This window comes from Simochromis diagramma, unplaced genomic scaffold (genome assembly GCF_900408965.1).
Source record: "Simochromis diagramma unplaced genomic scaffold, fSimDia1.1 OVJJ01000320.1, whole genome shotgun sequence".
Classification (NCBI taxonomy): domain Eukaryota; kingdom Metazoa; phylum Chordata; class Actinopteri; order Cichliformes; family Cichlidae; genus Simochromis; species Simochromis diagramma.
In genome coordinates, this window is record NW_024386773.1 from 1,863,001 (window position 1) to 1,884,932 (window position 21,932).

Consider the following 21,932-nt stretch of genomic DNA (forward strand, 5'->3'; position numbering starts at 1 on the left):
TACAGCAACATTTGTAAATACTGCCCATACACTACTCTCTTCCACTACGATGTTTATAAAAGTTACACCATATTGGCAACATATTAACTATATAACAAAGCATGAATTCCCCCGCTGAGTCTGACTCACTCTGGCAATCTGGTCTGCCATCTGAAGACGACCATCCAGCTCTCGTCTGATCTGTGCAGCCTGCTCATCCAGGTTGTCCAGCTATTGGTAACCAGAGAAAAGCAAGTCAGTTGAATCCCACTAGGTACTGCAATGCTTTAAATGTGAAATATTATCATTATTGTTACTGTTAATAATGACTTGTTTAGGTTGCATAGGAATATAGGTATTTAGCCAGTTTTGTTGGAATGTCATGGCAACTGACGAGGTGCACGTACGCTCATGAGGAACCAGACAGGACCTGCACGGCATATTGCTCTTATTGTATACAGCCAGATAACAGTTGTTGGTGGTAATACACAGAGAACTGTAGTAAACACAATGACATATAGCACAATAAATTTGATATCTTTATCAGACCTCGAGGGCACATGGTCTAAGGAAACAATCAACACTGATACAGCAGGAACACATATATTTCTCATTTCACGCAGTCTTCCTCCGTGTCACGCGCTGCCACATACATTTCCTACAATGTAATTTGGGCCACAACAGTTAAGTGAGATTAGAAGCAAGTAATGCCACCTTGAACTGCTTTGCCTTGGACAGAAAATATGAGCACGTTACAGAGATCTGGTAAGCTCCCTAGATTTTTATTTTTAATTTTATTATTAAACTTTCAGATTTTCACTTCAGGAACAGCTGTTGCTGAGTCAAGTCACATGGCCCGAGGTCTTATGCTGGTCTTATGCTCCCTGTGGAGTCACATAAGGCGTTGCTTTCAATGACTCAATTTGAGTGAATGAACTGTGAGGCTGTAGACTTGGGACTCGGACTCAAGTCGCACTGGATTCGCAAACATAAGGACAGTCAACTTGACTTGGTGTTGCTAAAATACTGAAAAACACTCTACTGAATGTGGTTTTGTCTTTGAGCTCTGGCAAGCTGTCATAAATAATTAATGACATAACAAAGATGTGGGCAACATCGGCTCACGCACACTTTCAGCTGCAGATGCTGGAAGCGGAACAAAGAAAACTCTAAATTTAGATAATTAAATTTAAGGTACTGGATAATTATTGAGAGGCCTTTTTTTTTTTTTAGCAAGTATCTAATTTATCACAAGAAACAGAATATAAATAAAGTAAAAGTTGTGAACAAAAAAGCTACTATTACTAAAAAATACTGTGACACTGGTGAAGCTGTTGTTTATTGTAAATGGTACATAGATTGGTTCTTATAAAGCACCTTTCTACTCTACCTGAGCAATTGAAGACATGCACATGCCTCATTCACATCCATTCAAGCCTAAGTGCTTTCTAACATTTACACACATTCACGCTCTGATGGATGCATCGGAGAGCAGCCAGTATCTTGCCCAAGGATATTTGGCATGCAGACTGGAGCAAGGGATCGGACCACCAACCTTCCGATTACTAGTTGAACTAGTTTATGGGAATACAGCATAACAACTGTGCGTGGGCGCTCATTTGGTTACAATTAGCTGTTCGGGGCAATTGTTTTTATTTTTATTTATTAATTAATTTTTTCCATTATGACACACATCCTTTGCTATTACTGCTCAGCCCACTCTCAGTACATCCAATGTTAATGACGCATCCATTTTCTTAAACACTGATCCAATTCAGGATCATAAAGAGGCAGGAGGGTATCTCAGAATTGCTCCCTGAACAGGTGAAAAGTGTATCACAAGGCTAACACAGAGATGCTAACATTAACACCTACGGCCAATTTAGAATCACCAGTTAACATAACAAGCATGTGGGACACCCACCCCGGCTGTCCACTGCATTAAAACTCCAGGAACGTCCTGCTATAAAGTGACAGCACTAACCACTGCACCACTGTGCCACCATTAATAATGAATTACCAAAATCAGTAAGCTGCTGCTTTCTATTGTTCTAGCATCCCAAATTAAATACACGAGCTTGGGTCATTTGTTTAATTGAGTGCTTTCACTGTTATCGCAGGTTCATTCACATTATAGCTTTTGGTGTAGATGGGCCATGGTCAAGCTGCACATTTCAAACAGCTGATCTTAAATTGATGCCTCGGGAAAGGCTAAGCTGGGTGGGCCAAAAGAAATGACAACAACAGTGATAAAGAACAGCTCTGTCTTGAAATGAGCCATCCAGAACGTTTTTCGGTGCGCAGGATCAAAACGAGAGATAACGCAACTCATTTACAATATTTGAAAAGTGCCTCGACTGGACAACATTAGATGCAGGCCTGACATCTGTTCGCCTAAAATTTGCCCCAGAGTAATGATAAGCAGAGAAAACTGCGTCTTTCTTACATCAATAATGAATGAGAGTTTTATATTAGCTGACACGAGGATGTAGTGGAAATGGCTGATCTCTTTTTCATGCACTGTGCTTCTGCATGTTTCACTCCTTCAGTTATTCTCTCAGCCAAAATGTCTCATTCTTGTCAAATTTGATGTTGTGACTCACCAGTCAGCACCGTTCCCACTATGAGGTCTGCAGCCTAATTGAGATGGGGTGTTTTTTGCAGCACAGTTGCACCTGGGGAGCCACAAACCTCTCCACCCAGCGGTGTGGTGTGCGTGAGTTTTACAGTGAAAAATAAAAATCAGCCCCGTCTCACCAAGGCGCTGTTAAACTGTAAAATTCTTGAGGTTTACATGAGCATTAAAACTGGTGGGAAAATGTGACGCTACAGTTTTCGTGGCACACACATACCGTATCAGAGATTTACTTTCAAGAGAAAGTAAATCTCTAGAATAAAAATACTTCAGTTTGCCAAAGGAATATACAGGGCAAGAGACTGTCGATAAAAACATTGCAAAATTGTAGAAGAAACCTGTGATCTCTAATATTTCAATGCACAGCAGGGGCATGAGCTGCACTGTAATAATATAAGTTCTTTAAAATATTTTATATTTCTCACTGTCTAAAAAAATCATTCAGTTATTTGAAAATGTGGCAATACTTTTTCCAACTATATGTCCCTTATTGGGTTAAGTGACTTTCAATATGACAAGCTTGAAAATAACATGAAATAGTGCCCCAACAGAAGCAGGATACCATAAAATATGCAACGCATATAGCATGGTGTTCTTGAGAGGGGTAATGTATCACAGTCAATTTTTGATTTTATCACTAACAGCCACTTGGTCTCACCAGCTGAGCTCCCGATTCTATTTGTGATAACAGTGCTTTAAACTCCTCTGGTCTCCTGCTAATGGGATGCGTGCCAGACCTGACCTCTCTGTGCCTTATGGTATTTCACTCACTTATATTACATTAACAGGCCTTGTCTTTCAGGCTTTGCCATATTGATTCTTCGCCCCTTCCAGCAATCCTTTCTAAGAGAGAATGAGGTGAAGTCACGGTGCAGCCATTAGAAGCAGAGGAGGGGTGTAGTAAGTAACACACAGGAGGGAAAAGACTGACACAGACACCCGTGGTCACGGTCTGTACATTGAAAAAAAGGCAATACATTTTAGAAGCTTAGTCATGCAATTAATGGAATATTGTTTTCATTACTGAAATGTGTTATCAGTTTGTAATATATTCAGATGTGTGTTAAATGGTGAACTGTCAAGTGTGGTGTGCTACCAGTGTTGGCCACTGAACAGCCACCCTACTACATAACCCAGAGTTCCTGTTTAGTAGAGCACATAATCAGACTTTGCCACCAGCTGCAGCAGAATGTCTGCATTAGAAGCACAGCAGTACTCTGCCACGCTGAGACTCTTAAATGATGGAGAGCATCCTGTGGCAGGAAATATCATGAACCAGAGTATTATTTTCATTGTCCAAGAGCAAAAAAACCCCCAAAACAGATTTATCCACAGCCACAGCTCTGAATGATCCTATATGCTTTCCTTTCCCTTCTTTCCCTGCTGCTGCTGGTCTTGTGCTGCCTGTCAAAACGCTCAGAGATCTGGGTACTGTTGGACTGCGGTGCAAGCGACATCTGATTCTTGCAATCCCAAAAGAACAGCCTGGAAATTCAGCAGCTCAGCCTGTCAGTGTCTGACGCTGCATTTTTATTGTATGTGTGCTTTGTGCTGTGTGCTTTCCCCCTCCTGCTAAATCCAGAGAATACGACGGACCTAAACCCATATGTCAAGGAAATATCTCTTCACAGGAAAATCTTTTATAAGTGAAATTGAACAAGGCATTAACACATATTTTATTACAGATATGTGTAAATTGCAGTTCATCTGCAAAATTGCTAACATGGAAAGAGCACGTGAATCTAACGGGTGCAATGTGAAGGGGGGGATGGGGTCGCATTTCTTCTGTTACTGCCATCTCTGCCCTGACAGCTTTTAAAAGGAAAGACAGTGCTTGCTGTGAAAGGGGAGGAGAGCTGATGGAACTAACAGCCACCACCTACTGAGGCCCACAGCACCCCAATCTTATCAAGCCTACAACTACTGAAAGGTCACTATTGTCAGTGGCTCTCAGGGACAATATAGGTGGACAGGTAATCTCATATAAATAAGACTGGCTAAAAGGTAAATTTCTGTCTATGTTACAGCACCATTGCAGCTAAATAAAGGTGACACTTCCTCAGTGTTCGCTAGACTGACAGCAGGTTAAAGGTGACAGAGCAGAAGCAGGCGGGTAGTTAACAGCTCAGCTGATAACACATTCCCAGGTGGATGCTGGGACATTAGCGGCAGCCTGTAAACATTGCCAGAGGCAGATTTTTATAAAGACCAAAGACAGGGCGGGCAGGGCTAGATCGGAGCTAGATGAGACCTGCAGGACTTGAAGCTGTCCTATATTTAGAACTGCTGCTGTGTGCATCAATGCGTTTGTGCTTTATGTGTGTTAATCTGCACGATGTGAGAAAAGGCTGTACTTATTTGAGCGCACCATCGTGCAAGGTACCCCAATTAGAAAATGTAATTGCAACTGCATTTTTTTCTTTTCAAGAACATCCATCTCATTTCTGCATATCTTCAACACAGGGCTCCAAATGTGCCTTGTTCTTAAAACCTAGGGACACCTCAAAACAGGAAGTACGCGTGAATTATATTCACCCTGAGTCCTAAAAAATGATTTGAGTTATTAGAGATAGACTTGTATACAAATACAAATTCACATCAATGGGCTCCTGCTTACAGCACTTAACAACACATAAGATATGTTATGTTACTCTTATTATATGAGTGTTCGAGATTGTAACTCTACTTTTCAGAAGCCTTGATAAGAGCCTTGAACTCGAAGCATTGCACAGACAGTAAAATCATTTTATGGAAGCTGTTTGACATGTGGATGAATCTGTTTTCAAACCTGCTGCATGATCTTTTTAAACCAGGTCCAGCCTATTAAACATTGTGACGGGCATAGCTTTTTTGATCTTTATAGCTGACCTATAATAACTCTATCAACAGAACAACACTTAATTGCAAGTTGGTGCTATGATGTAAGTGATTTTGATTACGTCCATGCCTTATTTGGCAGTGTACTCTATATGAAACAATGGTGGAAAATTTGGTCATAGGGCTTTTTGGCAAAAGCATCCTAGAGCTAGAGTGAACCCCATTAGAAGCAGGCAAAGCTGGTGCTCAAGCACAGCAACGCTGTAGCCAAAGTGTGCCGTGAAACAAGGGCAGTCTGTCTCAGAGATAAAGGCTTGTGTTGCCTGAGAAACTATCAGCAAGAGTAGGCGGGAAGGTCATCACTCAGACAAGGGAAGAACAAAAGCTGAGATCGGAGAGAGCTGAGCTACGGCAGATGGAGACCTTCAGAAAAAACTTCACTATCAGGGTTTCCTAATATGTTTTGCAACCTCCAGAGAATATGGGATGGAACGGTATGGTAGATCTTTGAATGCAAGAAGCTGAAGTAAACTGAGCTTGGATTCAATGCAATCTGTGGCTAGAAGACCAAAACAGGCTACAGAGCCACATCAATATCAAGGCTATTCTGTAAGATGGAAGTGTGAGAGAGGGCCCATCAACATGCAAAAGCCTCCCTGGTTAGTGAGTGTCTCTGGATAAAGAGAAATGACTCCATATGGGTTTCCAAGTACTGATTTCTGCTTATAGGTAAAGCTGGGATGCCCAAATGCATCAAAGCACAGAGGAAAAACAAGAAGATGTCACGACTCACTTGGTGTTCCCACAGAGAGTTGGCACCATGTCTTAAGGACTGGACTTAGGGAATATTTCAAGCTAGGACTATAAAATAGTCTATTAGTACACTTTTCAGGAAAAGAGGTTGTTATTTTGCTGCGATATGCGAATAATAACATGGACTGAACCACCACTCACAACCACTAGCACTTTATATAGCCTCTGTAGAAACTATCTACACCCTCACTTATCTTAACTGCACTACTGTATAGCTCTGTGTAAATAATCATTCTGTACATTCGATAATCTTTAATCCTACAACTGTTTACAACTTGCATAGTTCCCATTTCTGTATAGCTGTATATCTCAGATTCTGTAAAGTTATTTATTTCATATTCTGTATAGTTTTTCATATTTATATCCTGTTCATATCCTGTACATAGCTTGTACTCACTACAGCCTGTACATACTTATAGTTATAGAATATTCACAACATACTTCATACCGTGTACATTATAACATACCATAATAGACCCATTTCTGTAATATACTCACATATCTATATTATTGCTAATATATATTGTAATATATCTATATCACTAAAGCACTTCTGGATGGATGCAAACTGCATTTCGTTGCCCTGTACCTGTGCATGTGCAATGACAATAAAGTTGAATTCTATTCTATTCTATAATGGAGATTTGGAAAACATGGAAATAGTTTGTTTCATAGTTTTCCCATATAATAAATATTGTCTATATTCCATCCATACATCAAGCTTCACATCACTGCTTTTTCAGCTAAGAGGTGGCTTGCCAGGCATAGCAAATGCTTTCATCCTCTCCCAATCCTGTGTGGAGTGAAGAGGCTCCATTACGCCATTATATCAGCTACAGGCTAAACCAGGAAGAGCTCAGGCCTCATTTCCCAACTAACAGTTGCTGACATAACAAATTTAAGGGAAAAAGGAGGGATCTCCTTTAAAAACCTGTCAAAGGCAAACTGATTGGAATATCATCTTTCGCTCTGGGTGGGTGTCTACAGGCCATGATTTGCAATTCTTCAGAGGGGAAAGTTTCATTTTGTTTGTGCTTTTCTTCTTATTCCCAGGCTTAGGTAATTTAATCAGTCGCTCGAGATTAGAGAATCATTTCAGTAAGTGAGAGCCCATTGATGTGAATAAATATCAGTGATTAAAACAACTCAGAATAAGAATCTGCGAGCAGTGGTAGCATTAGTCGTGCCGAAATGATTTGTCAGCTAATTACTTCAGTTCCTTCAGCAACTAGGTTCCCACCAAGCTCTACAAGAGAGTAAGAACTTTACCGAGCAGTTGTTGACCTGAAAGCGTGCATAATGCCATTCCTTCACTGCGCACTTCTCCTGAGGTGAGTGCAAGAGAAGTGAGTATCATGCCATTAACAAAAATGCATCAGCCACTAGCAATGGATACAAAATGTCCTGTTGTTAGCTGCAAGAGCAAACATAAGTGCTTATGGGTTGGTTTGATTTCTTTGTTTGCTTGTTTCTGTGTTTTAAATTGTGTTGTAGTTTACACTATCAGCTACTTATCATAGGGACCGAAGCTAAAGAATGTACTGCCGAGGACAGAGACGGAAATCTATAAAAAAGTCAAAATCAATTCACCAGTTTAAGTCTGCATTTTATTTTCACTGCTAAGTTGCCAGACAGTGGTGCTTTTTACAATCGGTTATCCATCAGGAAGAACTGTCTGATTGTAAAAAGCACCAGACTCTTTTTTACAAAAGCTATAATTTTACCTTGCAGAACATAGGAGCTGCCGGACTGCTGCTTTAAAGCAGTGTGTTTGTTTCTGGATTCGTGTTACTTCCATCATTACCTTAAAAAAATTCAGTCACACAATCAAACTAATAGCAATAAAAGCAGGCATCAACTCTTGAGCTAATAAAAAGAAAGAAAACTGCCAAAAGCTGTATTGGCCACTTAAAGTGGGTTTTCTCTGATTTAGGCTTCTGCAGGAAATCCTTGTAGAGCCTACATTACAATGTAACCTACATAATTGGCTGAACTTGTTACCAGCTTTCATGCGTGTGTTGTTTTATGTGTTAGTTACCTTGTTGATTTGCCACATATAAAAGAAGGTGGTGACAAGGTGAAAATTACATTTCAAGAGAGGTGCACCATCAGATTATGGTGTAAGTTACGCCACAGGGTTTAAGAGGGGGTTATAACATCCCTGTAGAATTAACATCCAAGTATAAATCTGCATGCTAGGTGCCCATGTTAAACTTCACAACAACACATAGCAATTTTTGTCTATAAAGCTAACCATAACAATCACAACAACTGTATATTGGCTACAAAAGGAATTCAAATTTTGTAAAGGCCTAATCTTTGCTAACAGTAGGTGTCTTCTTGGCTTCACCTCAGCTAATTTGAGTCATGAAATTTGGACCAAATTTATCCTTGTTTGTAGTCCTAATGGCTTTTGGAACATTTTTATTGCAATTATTTGACCAAAAATACAGACAGCCGTCAAGAAAGTCTGTGCTCCAATTTTGGTTAGTGAAATTTGAGTATTTTATTTGCTACTGAATGCTAATTGGTAGGTGCCTGGTTCTATTGTTTACAGTCTGCTGATGAAACTTAAGTTTCAGCAAGTTAGCTAATAACTTAGCACTCCATCAATCATACAAATAAGGTCACACAAAAAGCGATTGTAACAGCAGTAAAAAGCTCTTCTGTCGCAGGTTAACCAATGCTCACAAAACTCTCAACACTTATACATGAAAAGCTTTCCTAGACGTTTTAAAACTGGTTTCTCACATTACTATTTTACTCAAGAAAAACCCAATACAAACGTATTTTTCTATAAACGCTATCATGTGAAGAATTACAAGTGGACACAGACTTCAACATAGATTAGACTAATTATGACTTTTCAGTGTAGACACCAAGCACATTTTTAAGTTATTTGGTCATGCTTGGTGTCACTGCAGATAAATAAATGTGCAGCCATTAGTCAGTAGACCATGCTCAGAGTTTGGCTGGTGCAGCAGCTGGCCGTACACGTCTAATCAGTCTGTTAGTCATTTCCAGGGGCTGCTCTTACTTTAGCACGAGACAGAAATAGACCAGTGTTTCCTTTGACTAGTTGAATGCAAGTGCAAAAAATATAAATCCCCAGTGATAACAGCTAAAAAATGATGGCCTCTGAATCCCAGCCAATCCATGAAAACCTTTCATCAAATCCCAGCAGCCCTGAGCCATGCAGACTGGATTGCTGCATTTCCTTTTAGTGCGGATTTTATCATGTAGTAGAGGGCAGTATGCAGCAGCTGGTTGCTTACTGAGAGATGCTCCAAGGCACCAATAGTACAGTCAAATACATTTATTACAGCGGCAAAAGAAATGAAACAAGATGCCAAGAACACCTGGAAAAACAGTTACAGTGAAAACAGATATAAAAGCAAATGCTCTTATTCAGATTGTTTCACTCACGAGGAGACACATAACTGACCAACTTACCTGCAACTGCAATGCAAGGGCGTAGAAATACAATTATGCACCATGTTTGTATTTGTACATTTGTACTGGTGAATTGTTAATTTTTGATCTGCATTGTTCAAGCTAGGTTCTGTTTGAAGAAATTGCATGTTTTGCATGCAAATTTGTGACCCTATACCATCAGCCCTGCTGCCAGAGTATAAAAAAATAGGTTAAGCATCTTTAAAGGCTTGGGAAGAAAAACACACTGAATATGAGCGCCATGTATTGCTCATAAGCAATACACACATGCAGAACACAGCCTATGTAGTTAGTTTCCATCTGAGACATTTCAATAATACTAAACTGATTTAATTAGCTTACTAGCATCTCATGCCATCTGCTTGTGTTTTAGCAGCTGCTGAAGGTAGAATGACACCTGATCCAAAGTAGCTAAGTGCTTTAAAAACTAAACTGCCTCCCATAAGATGTGTTCATTAGAACTAAATGAAATTATTTAGTGACCAGATATGAACATTTCAGAGGTTTCCTCCAAATCCTGCCAAATCGCAAAGAAAGGCAACATTAGCAGTGCTTTTAGCTTTCTCATAGTGAGCAGTAAAGACAGCAAGGGAAGGAGAGTTATCTCTGACACAAGCACCCAAGTGTCCACTTTTATCCACCAGCAATCACAATATATCTCCACTACAATGGAGCATTGCTTGTCTGGTATCAAGGGATATATGTCAAGGAGACTAATTTGCTTTTATAATATCCCCATTTAACACTAGCGCTAACAGTTCCATATGGGACAAATATTTATAACTCTAAATGCACCTACAGTCATAAATGTGCCACTGTTATTATTAATAATCTATGAACAAATTATCCGGTTCACACCCTGCAAAAAAGCAACTAGCCTGTGGTATTATAAGGATAAAGTGTGTTGTTGTTGTGTTCTAACCACAGCACAGACAGGAGAACCGAGAAGTTGTGGCGTATAGTTGCAAAGGGGAAAAAAAAGGTGAAGAAGTAAACTTTCAGCATTAAAATAAACACAAAGGGGGATCTAATAAACCACAGTAACAGTTTGCACTGTGAATAATGTTAAACAGTTAGTCTAATTAAGGAATTAGAAGTCAGTGGACCATGCTCAGAGGTTGGCATGTCCCAACTTGGGACAGAATTTGCATGTATTGGAGTCAAGGAGGAAAGCCATGTGTCACACAGGTGTGATGCCTTACCTGGCAGGCTTGATAAAGCAGCTGGTGCTCAAACTTTTTGATGCCGAGGATATTCTGAAACATCTCGTACAGTTGGTCCTTGCTGAGGATCAGCTCGGAAGCCGCGCTGGCAGTCATGCGTTGCTGCGCCTTCCGCGGATCCTCATCGCCACGGTAGATGGTGTCAAACTTGGCCATCCAGGAGCTGAGCACCGTCTCTTTGCTCAGACCGTCGATCTCCGGAAGGCTGCGCACGCGCTTCTCGATGTGCCTCTTGAACACTTCCCTGAAATCGTTGGCTGAGAAGCCACCACTCTGGACCATCTTTGCCACACGGTCACTCTTAAGAAATACCTACATTGTGAAAGACCAGTGTCAATAGTTGCAGCTGAATAGGAAATGTATTTAAAAAAAAATGTTATTATTTTAAAATGATGATCAGTAATTATATGGCAGCTCTGCTGTCACTCTTGGCTTCAAACAGCAAATATCTGTCTTCAACAGCAAAACAAAACCATTAAACTGAATAATAACTTTGGAGTGAAAAATCAGAGCATGTATGCATTTGCTGTGACTCAAGACAGGCATTCTGTGTGCAGCTAATGACAGCCTAACAGGGAGACATCCAGACAAGGCAATATTGTCACTGTGAAGCAATTATCAAAGATGACTGCTTTGTTATTTTGACAGTCAAATTTTGTTCTTAGTATTCATTATGACTCAAAGCAGTGACTACTGTGCTGAAACACCAGAGTGCCGCGGTAAATTACTCGTGACATTTTATTTTTGAAATTCATATGTCCTTATTTTATGAAAATGTGTTTACCATAAATTTTTCTATGACACCAATGATGGCTGAATGACTATATAAGACATCTTGTACCCTACATATGAGTGCAAGAGGGATGCACAGTTTCAGGTTTTCAATATTTAATTCTGAACACTTGTTGTGTATTTCACATTAATATTAAATATCACAAAATAAATGAGATTCCTGTTCAGCTGTCACGCCTGTGTTAGTTATCTCCTAATTAACTTCTGCAAAAAGAGTAATTGTGTGTGCACTTCCTGAGGGTTCCAGTCTCACATTAACGTTTTTCATAATGGCTTGTTTTTCCATCACTAATTTAACATATCCCCCTATATGTAATTCCTTTTGTCCTGTAAGCATTGTAGTAATGACTTTTTCATCTGCAGATTGAATAGTGAGCTTGGAAAAGATGGCTGTGTCAACCACATGCTCTGACTCATAATCTGTGCAGTGAAAAGCTTCAGCCACCATTTTACCACTCAGAATTCAGGCATTTTGACATGGAACAGCAAGAGCGCTGTGCAGTGCTTTTCTGACTTTTTAGATTGAAAGCTACACATTTTAGAGAGAATAATGTGGAATATCCTGCACACACAACAAAAAGTGCCGTGCTTTACAAGAGTGAAAATGTGAACATTTAGAATCATACGAAATGCAGCATATTTGGAAGCATTAAGCGCCTGAGCTTGAATGAAAAGGTTATTACTGTGATTGTGCTGCTATGGCTACGTAGGGTGGGTTGTTAGTACCTCAGAGTAACTCTGCACAGCGTTGATGAATGCCTCATCAGCCACAATTTGTGTGTCTCCATTGAGGAAGGCCTGGAAGCGATCCTTGGTCTGCTGAAGCTGCTGCTTGGTAATCTGTGGAAGCAAGAACAAACAAAGATTGTGTCATGAGAAAAAAACGTTTAAACCAAATAATAAAGCCAGTTTTTCATTGTTTACCTCGGTCAGATTCACACAAATCACGGAACAAGCATCGAGCATGCTTCTCACCATTTTCACCAAATATCTCCTCTTATTCAAATTCATTTCATTTAACTGTATCTCATTCTGTGACTCATTCCTTCAGTCGTAGCCCACAGAATATAAGTGCAAGTGGATTTATGATGTTACACTGAGTGTTTGCTAGCTCCAGCTTTGCATCTACATCCTAAACCCACATTACCTCTAGTGCCTCTGAACAACAGCCAATCATACTCCTTTTTTACCATCACTTATAGATGAAATGCGTTGCCTAATGGCTTCCCCACTTGAAACCTAAACAGTGGAAATCTGCCAAACTAAATAAATCACACACAGCTAAAAAGGTGTGCAATGGTTGCATATTAAACCCCTACAAAACTACTGACTATATTTGTCTCAGCAATCTCTCGAATTTTGCTGATTAGCAGCTAGCAAAGCACGCTAAATTGCAAAAATACAGTCAATATAAAATTGTTTAACATCATCATGTTGACCTATGTAGCATTACAGAATGGCTCACTATAGATTATAAACTTGTTATAACATGTTATAACATCTATTAAATAAAATTATTCTGAGCTAAAGTACATAACATGGCGTGCTTGTTATCTGTGAACTTCCTGAGATACATCTGTGCACATGAGTAAGATTTTGTATATCACTTCCTTTTGTTCCAGTTTCGATCTTCATTACAGTCTTGATGTCCATGTATTGATTTCACACATGGTTACTGACTCAGTAATCTAAAGGTCAAGACTGACAGTCTCCCTCTGATAAGTGCCTTCAATCTTACAGTTCAACCTGTTATTATACGGGACCTGCTGGTAATGTGTGTGTCTGCCTGCGTTCAGCAGCACATTGCAAGTGACAGACTTTGGTGTAGGAGTGAGGTGGAAAAGCACCACATATCGTGTGCCTGTGAGGCAATTTCAACACCATCTGTGTGTCCATCATATTACCCCAACCCCGTTTGATAGTGCTCAGAAAGTAATAGCCTCTAAGAATTCACTATTAGAGCCAAGTGCCAGAGTTAGAAAGCTTTAACGCATTCAGGTCAAAATACAAACACCCAGCCAGTCGATACTATCACCAGAGGTTAAAAATGAGATGACCTGTCCAGTAAAAATAATATGGACTGAAACTGGAGGTATCACAAATCATTTCACCAAGACATCTCTTTTACTTTAGGCGATTGTTGTGGTACAGAGGATCTCAGGATGATACATCCACTTAACGTCCAAACAAGTTCCACTTACAACATAAAACGGCACATCTACATCGGGGATCGATACTGCCCCTCTGCTTCAGGTTTCAGATTAATTCATGTTTCCCACAGCTAGATGTGAGATTAAAGAAAAATCTAGGCAATTCCTGCTGTGTTTTAATAAACCATGGCGTTTAAGGAACATCCTAAGGCAAGAGATGTTAATATTAACATGAGTATGCAAACTGCTCTGGTCTATGGGGATACACGGGAGCTGGGGTTGACACACTTGTCCATAGTCAGATATTATCCATATCTGAAAGTGAGGTTGAGGATAAAAACATCTGTTTTCACTTGTATAATAAACTGAGTTACTTTAATTTCGAAGATTTAATTCCCTTTATATTTCCTCCCAATAACACATTTCTTATACATTTCAGAAATACCTGCAGAGAAGTCTGACCTCAGTGTCCTGGTTGACGTTTTTGTGTAGAGTTTGAATTTTCTTCCTGTATCTGGTATAAATCCATATCAGGTTTATACCAGGTTTATACCGGTTATAGCTTCCTCCCACTGTCTAAAGACATGCACGTTAAGTTCCTTGGTGATTCTAAACTGGCTCTAGTTTTCTTTTTATCTGTGTTGGTCCTGTGATAGACTAGTAACCTGTCTAGGTTGTACCCTACCTCTCCTCCTATTACAGGTAGCCTAGAAGCACAATTAAGAAAGTGAATGGATGGATGGAAATTTCCTAAGCAGCTTTCTGTGTAATAAAACAGGAGTGTGGCTCTTCAGACTGAAGTCGCATGCTCAGTAATGATGTACAATGTTTTTCAAAAACAGGCAAAGAAAGCAATGTGAATAATATGTCAAACAGAGAGGAAAATGCATCCTGAGAGATGCTTTTTACTGCTGAGCTTTCAAAAGAGGCAAAAAACAAAGATGAATCAGGCTGACTGAAATGTTTTAGCAAAGCTAACACTTGTAATACTAGCTCTGAGGTCATTCATAGTGTAGCTTGCATAAATAGAGCCAAGCACTGATATATACTCTTTATACTGCAGACTTTGTGCACAACACAAAGTCTGTGTTGTGTAGACCAGAACAGATTTGTGACCATTATGACTGGATATTAATGAGCGTTTGTAATTACAGCTGAAACAATTAGTCAAGGTATCAACTGGCAGAAAATGAATCAGGCAGCTCTTTCAATAATTAATCTGTTCTTTCAGTAATTAAAATGAAATACAGAAAACCTCACTGTTTCTGTCCTCAATAACATGATATGAATGTGAGATATTTCTTTTCAAATATAACATTTAAAAAGGTACCGGAGTAAAAATGACAAAAAGATGGGATATTGTGATTGGAACAGTGGGAGAGCACATTTGTGTTTTACCTGAAGATTTTACCTTGAAAGGTCAAAGCTAATAGTTCTTCCACTGACAGTTTCTTCGGGCTGATCTGAGATCATGTGACAACATAATAAGCTACTAACTCCATTCAGTTTGCATATGTGGGGAGAAAGCTGAAGCACAGCTTGACTACTGGAAGTATTTGGAGTTTTTTGTGCTTTCATTTATTCCCTCATTGGAGAACCGTGCTGTGTTAATGGATGAAAGAAAATGCCTGCATTTTCATCAGTATTGCCAGACTCCCAAGACATACTTTGCTGCTTTGGTCATATTGATTCTTCTCTGTGGCTCTTATCAAGATTGCAGTGTTACCCAGTGATTCATTCGCTGGCAATGAAGTGGGCATTGGTATTAATCACCGTTCACATATCAATAGAGGAGCCATGCACATGCACAGCAGCTTCATTGCAGTTTAAACTGAGAGTAAATTTTTCACTTTGGCCATGTGGATGATATTTAGGTTGCATAAAACTTCAATAAATTCAGTATTTCAACTTTGTATGACCAAAAGCAGATTTACGTCACAAGATATGGCACTGGGCACGATGAAGGATTAGCGCTGATAAATTCCCTAATTCCCTGCTACGTTTTCTAGGGAATATTCTTTGTTACTGTGTGCTAGAAAGTCTGTCTACTTTAACTTTGCATAATTTCAGTTTGTATCTAAACGCCCACTGAGTCTCTAACAGAGATTCGCGGTACTAAGTTCCCTCAGGCGCATGTCTTGTAAAACATCAGTGACCTTTAGTCATTCTTCAGTGAGCTTATTGAGTAATTTTCTGTTCTTCTGTTGGTATGTTTCTATTTTGCCACAGTCTGAGTCAGGTCTCTGCATTTGCTATGAAATAACTCTTTGTTTTTGTTATTTGCAATTAGGACGTTAATCTTTCGTTTGTACACTGTTTTGGTTTTGTACATCATGATGGGGTCAAAGCCTTTACAAGGAAAATGGTAAAAATGCGCTCTGATTTACTGCATCAGAAATACAGTACATCAAATAATGCAAGGGTTGTGCTATACTAATGATCTTGAAAGTCAATATTCGGTATGGCTTACTTTATTCTTCAACACAGCCTGAACCCTCTTAGAGAAGCTTTCTTGTCATTCTTTTAACGAGTCCTTATGAATAGTTCTCCCGGTCATTCAAAGCTCTTTTTTGGGGAATTTGGCTCCCCTTTGCTCTCTGTCAAGATGATTCCACACTGCTTCAATAATGTTGAGGCCGATCCTTGACTGGTTGTGATCCATTGTTTCTGTTGCTGTTGATGTTTTTTATCCAGCTATGCTTGTATTGCAATGCCATTGTGTTTGTTGCTAATCAGATGCTTCCCCAATGGCATTACATGATGGACCAAATTCTGAGGGTGCCTTTCTGTGTTCGTAAATTTACTTTTGGCTTCTCTCAGAGCCGCATGCTTGTTTTAGCAGATTTATGCTGGATGCTGTTCCTGACGCAGTCCCCAAGGCATTTTGAGTCAGCGTAAACCACTACACTATGGAACCACACTTTTCTGTATTTATATTTTTGACCAGATCCAGATCTGCAGAACCACTGACTGAAAGTCATGACAGAGCCTCCACCGTGTTTTAAGGATGACTGTAGACGGTCACTGTTATACCTCCTCCGAATGTGTTAATAATGATTTAAGCCAAAAACTGGATTCATCAGTCCATCAGCCCACTGATTTCCAGTCCAGTCCATTTTTTTTCATAGTTTCCCTTCCTGTGGCTGTCAAGAACAGCCATCCTTCCACTGAGACCATTTCTGATGAGGCTCCAGTGAACAGTAGATGTCTCAGCTAAAGACCCAGATGCATTTCTCAGGTCCTATGTCAGGTCTTTGCTGGATTTTCCTTTCTTTTGTTGAAAGACACAACTTTTAGAAAGTGTGCCTCTGCTGTACATAACTTTTTCATCTTTTGTCTACCAGTTTTCCATTTTCCTTAAACTTTTAAGGATACTGTGCATGATGCTGGGATACGACAATTTTTCAGCTAATCACTCTTTGGGATTGACCTTGTTGTTGTTGTAAAACTATTGAACTGTGTTATCTTTGGCATTTTCCATAGATTCAACTCAAGAAATCAGAGCAAATTATATGTTTTTGTGACAGGTTGCTAGAAACTAAGTGCTAAGTTGTTGTATTTCAGTTGTCTGTTATGCGTAGACACAATACTGGTTCTTCCTTTGAGTTTGGTGCTTTTTTTTATGTTTGAATAATTCATAGCTCAGAGTGAAACGGCTTATCAAACAAACAAAAGTTCTCTAAAACTGATAAATAAATAAGAGAAAAAGCTGTCAAAAAGATCTTCGGAAAATCTGGAAAAATCTTGCTCAAAACCACTTTCAAAAATTGCAATAAAAACAGATTAAAAACCACAGTCTTTCTGTTTTTGATTCTTCGTGTACATTGGTTTTATCTTAAAAACTGTGATCAACATGCATTCTAATCAGGACATTTTACATTTAGAAAACTGAACATCTAATAGTAGCAAATGACCTCAACTGTAGTTGCCATTTTTGCATGATATTTAAAATTGAAAAAAAAAAAAGTACCTGTACTACTCTAAATGTATGAGATCTAATCTTAAATCATCAAAGGGAGGTGTAAATTAATTTAATGTTTTATAAATATGTGCAAAACTAAAACAATGGACATTGTTGAGATTAAATGTTGTATCCGAGATCCTGAATGTAATCTGAAGTACAGTAAGCTGGATAACACCTGATTCAGAGTAAATTTTCAGTACATACTGGTTATGATTGGCTTCATATAGATATTTGTATCTCTTTGACTGAATCAACATGTCATCAGCTTGTGATGTATACTGTATCCACTGTCTGCAGTGGAGTAATTAGCTAATTGAATGTGGTGCACTGTACTGTAGCTTGTGTAGTTTAGCACGATAAGGACTTTGCTTTGCTGACTCACACTTGAGCTCCTTAAAGTTATATAATGTCAGGGGAGGGGGAAGTTAAATTAGGCTGCTTTCCCAAATTAAATGGCAGCAAAATAAATGAACAGTTTTCTGTGTTGGGAAGTAAAACAGCTGTGTAATCGATTAATTAAAACAAAAGAAAATATTTAAAAAGAAAACATACAATTACACATCTGTATATCAATAGAGATAAAAAAAAATGTAAACTTTACATTTGTGAAATCTAATGTAAAAATTGGAGAAAGGGTGTTATATAAACTCAGTTCTATTGTTTGCCGCTGTTTGCCCTGTCTCAATGCTTGGTTTTTAGCAAATATGTTATCAGTGGCTGCTATCACCAGACAAGGTTATTCATGTTGTAGATGACACCACCAGCCCACATCTGAGTAAACAGCAAACAAGGGTACAGGAACAAGTACTGCATGACAGCTGCACAAAATCTACCAACAGCAGGCTTCATCAAACACAAAACACCAACACTGCGTAGCGACTATGGTCACAAAACTACAATTATACAAAGACACATCCACAAGCTATTATCCTGGAACCAGACCTGCACTCGTAGATTTGTTCTGAAGTCACATGCACACACAGCATTGTGTGAGTAAATACCACTCCGCTGGGTTAGCAAACAGCCAGGTGCAGACTCCACAGACAGAGCCTGACACACAGCAAACAGGGATAAAACAAGAGGCTCCGGTTCTGTATAACCAGCCTTCACGGTGTTGTCATATTCGGGAGCTGTGGAGCTGCTGATATATTCAGAAAAACACTGTTTTCACAACCAGCAAAGCCCCTTCTAGTAAGTGTCATCCATTACCACACACCACCATCTCACAGGCAGCAGTCTGTTCTGCTGGTTCTTCATTTTGCTCATTCGCTTGATGAAAATAATCGCTTAGCAGAAGCGAACGTAAAACCACATGAATATGAACACTCACAAGTTAAGAACACCAAAATCAAATTCTCTTTGACAGATTTTGATGAAATTCATCTGTTGACCTGTAATTAAATGCACATGTGTTGTACTCCTCGATCACTTTAGAAATGTGTGGTAATGTACGCACGAAATATGATAAACAAGAGCCACAGATTCTGTTGAATTTTGGAGAAACGGATGACGGAGGCCTGAACTAAATCATTAGTTAAATTGGAAACTGGAAGAAAGTGACTTTGGAGCAAGCTCCCAGAACTTAAAATACACAAACACAAATATGTTAACACAAATAGGCAATTAAGCAACGATTTGATATTGTTTTTTCTTTGTTTTTTTCACGGTCCTGGGTCGGTGACCCAGTGTTTTGAGTTTCTTGTGTCTCTGAGTTTTTGTATTATGATCTTAGTTCTCTTTGTTGCCCCAGTTTATTCTTTAGTCTAGTGTCTTAGTTTGGCTTTCTTGTATTCTCTTTAGTTTTCTGAGTATTTAGTTAGCCGCTGTTATTGTTCTCTGTGTTTCTTAGTTGCTCTGTCTCCCCTAGTCAAGTCTGCGTCTATGTTACATTTCCTGTTTTACTTTGAAGGTCTGTGTCCTGCGTGAATGTATTGAGTTTCGCTTCCCTTGGGTCTTGTTATGTCCGATTTCTCCCAGCTGTGCTCCCCTTCTGTGTCTCATTCCCCTCGTTATTTCCCAGTGTATTTAAGACCTGTGTTTCCCTGTGTCAGTGTTGCGATCTCCCTCATTCATGGCTGTGTGTTTCTCTGTGTAATATGTTATAGTTTCCAGTTTAATCTGTATAGTTTTTCTCTCCAGCAATAAAGCTGTGTTTTTGAGTTCATTCCTGCCTCCGTGAGCTTGCGTTTGGGTCCTCATCCTACCTGCACACAGCCGCAACCATGACAGTTTTGTATTAAAGGGCTACACACTGCAGTACCACTGCATTACTTTATACCGTAGAGCACACGAAGCTGACTGTGAATCAGTAACTCCATTCCTGGTGCATTACTCTCATTAAGAGTCTGCAACCACCCTCCCATCACAAATCACTTACTGTCTTCCTTTGTAATTTCTCCGACTTTCTCTCCTCGTTCCCTCCTTTTAGCTTTCAAAGGTGATTATCTCACAAGAGTCTTGTTTGATGTTCAATAAGGTTTGTTTTGTGGGTTTTCACCAATAGAAAGCGGCTTTTAATCTTTTAATCAGGCTTTTGAAAAACTTTTGTAGAATTAGTGATAGGAAAGATCAACGCGCATCCAATATTTATTGGCTGGGAAGGCTTAACAGTCTTCACCAATAAAAGGTTGTAGACTCAGCGTTAATCCATGTCCTGAGAGATGTTTTAACAGTTTGCCACTATGTTTAAGTCTGTTTTTTATGTTGTCTTACTGCTTGGTGACACCCCCTGTGTTACTTTACATCAATATCACAGAAGAATGCCTCTGAAAGAGTATAAAGTTTGAGCTTCGTTAAGGAGGGAACCATTAAAGCACTGGTTGCATGAACATGTGACAATAAACTCAGAGTATCTACCTGACATACCACCTCATGCCTGCTCCAGGCTGCTGTTTGTGCTCTTTGTGCCTCAGTGGAGAGTGGGAAAGAGAGGCTCATAGGAGAGGTGCAGTAATGGCCCTGCTATAGCTCTTCTGTCTTTAATGTGGAAAATCGCCACTAGTAATCTCTCTCTCAGTATCTCTCCTTGTTGTCCTTTTTACTCATACCTGTGTAATTTTCCCTTTGAAGCAATGTTACACAGGGTTCAGCATAACAGCACACATTTGCACCAACAAACTCTTGAGCCCTAAATAACCACCAACAGCCGCCTGAGTTCTCTTAGGGGACTCAACAATGATCAGAAAGTGTGATGACATGCAGCCGCACATAGTATCCATCAAAAGACTCACAAAAGTTCTCTTAGAGTGATTATAACTTCCATAACGCATAATCAGAGTCCCATAATTATGAGACAACTGTCTTGTAATTATGTCACAATTACAGTATAAGAAAAAAGTATGCGATTATAGCCAGAAATAGGAAGATGTTACAATAGCTGATTTAGTTTCGATTTGCTTTCCTTTACATGACACACTTATAGGCGTGACTAGGCAATGCACATGTCATTATGAATAGCCCCTTAACCTTGCACATTTTCAAGGTTAAAGGAGTGTTTTGTCAAACGCGCAGACCTGTTTTGATCTCGCTCTAGCAGGCTACCAATCTCAGAATGAATTCTCCATCTCTGCAAAGTTTGACAGGCATTATAAATGCTGCAACTGCTGCAGTGTAAATGTCAACATTTGGCACAAAGTACAAATGGATCCCTGCTGTTTTCTTCCACTACACTTCCAATAAAATGGTCTTTGCTTACAGGAAGCATGTTGATCAGGGCTCAGACAGTTTGTTGATTAATCAGATAGTCAACTGATGTAACAGCAAATGGGAACATTTCAGCATTTCGTCGATCATTAATCAATTTTCAAACAAAAATGTAAACAAAAATAACTTCAAAGTCAAAGTTTTCTGACTGATAAAAAGTGAGCTTGTGCCTGTTGTTGTGAACTTACATGAGAATACATTGAATAAATACAGCTTTGCCCTGCTTTTTGCTTATTATAGACCAAAATGATTAAATACATAAAACTAAAGCAGTAGCAGTTTTAATTATGGTAAGCTCAGTAAAAAAAAACTTGTATAACAGTAAAAATGATAAATGAAATGCCGTTTTAGAATTGCTAATGTTTGGTCTTCTCTCAACAAGCCGACCCTTATTTTTGCACTAG

At 39.2% G+C, this 21,932-nt stretch overlaps 1 protein-coding gene across 16 annotated transcripts in view; it reads right to left on the reverse strand.

Moving 5' to 3' along the window:
• The window catches only part of cadpsb (Ca2+-dependent activator protein for secretion b), a 66,054-nt gene that overhangs the window by 38,266 nt on the left and 5,856 nt on the right, over positions 1-21,932 (reverse strand). For all 16 annotated transcript variants that reach the window (XM_040002440.1, XM_040002433.1, XM_040002475.1 and 13 more), the window contains exons 2-4: positions 12,439-12,552; positions 10,900-11,232; positions 130-210 (exon numbers count right to left, since the gene is read on the reverse strand). In XM_040002440.1, the coding sequence (XP_039858374.1) occupies positions 130-210; positions 10,900-11,232; positions 12,439-12,552 (528 nt within the window). The remainder of the gene's footprint in view (positions 1-129; positions 211-10,899; positions 11,233-12,438; positions 12,553-21,932) is intronic.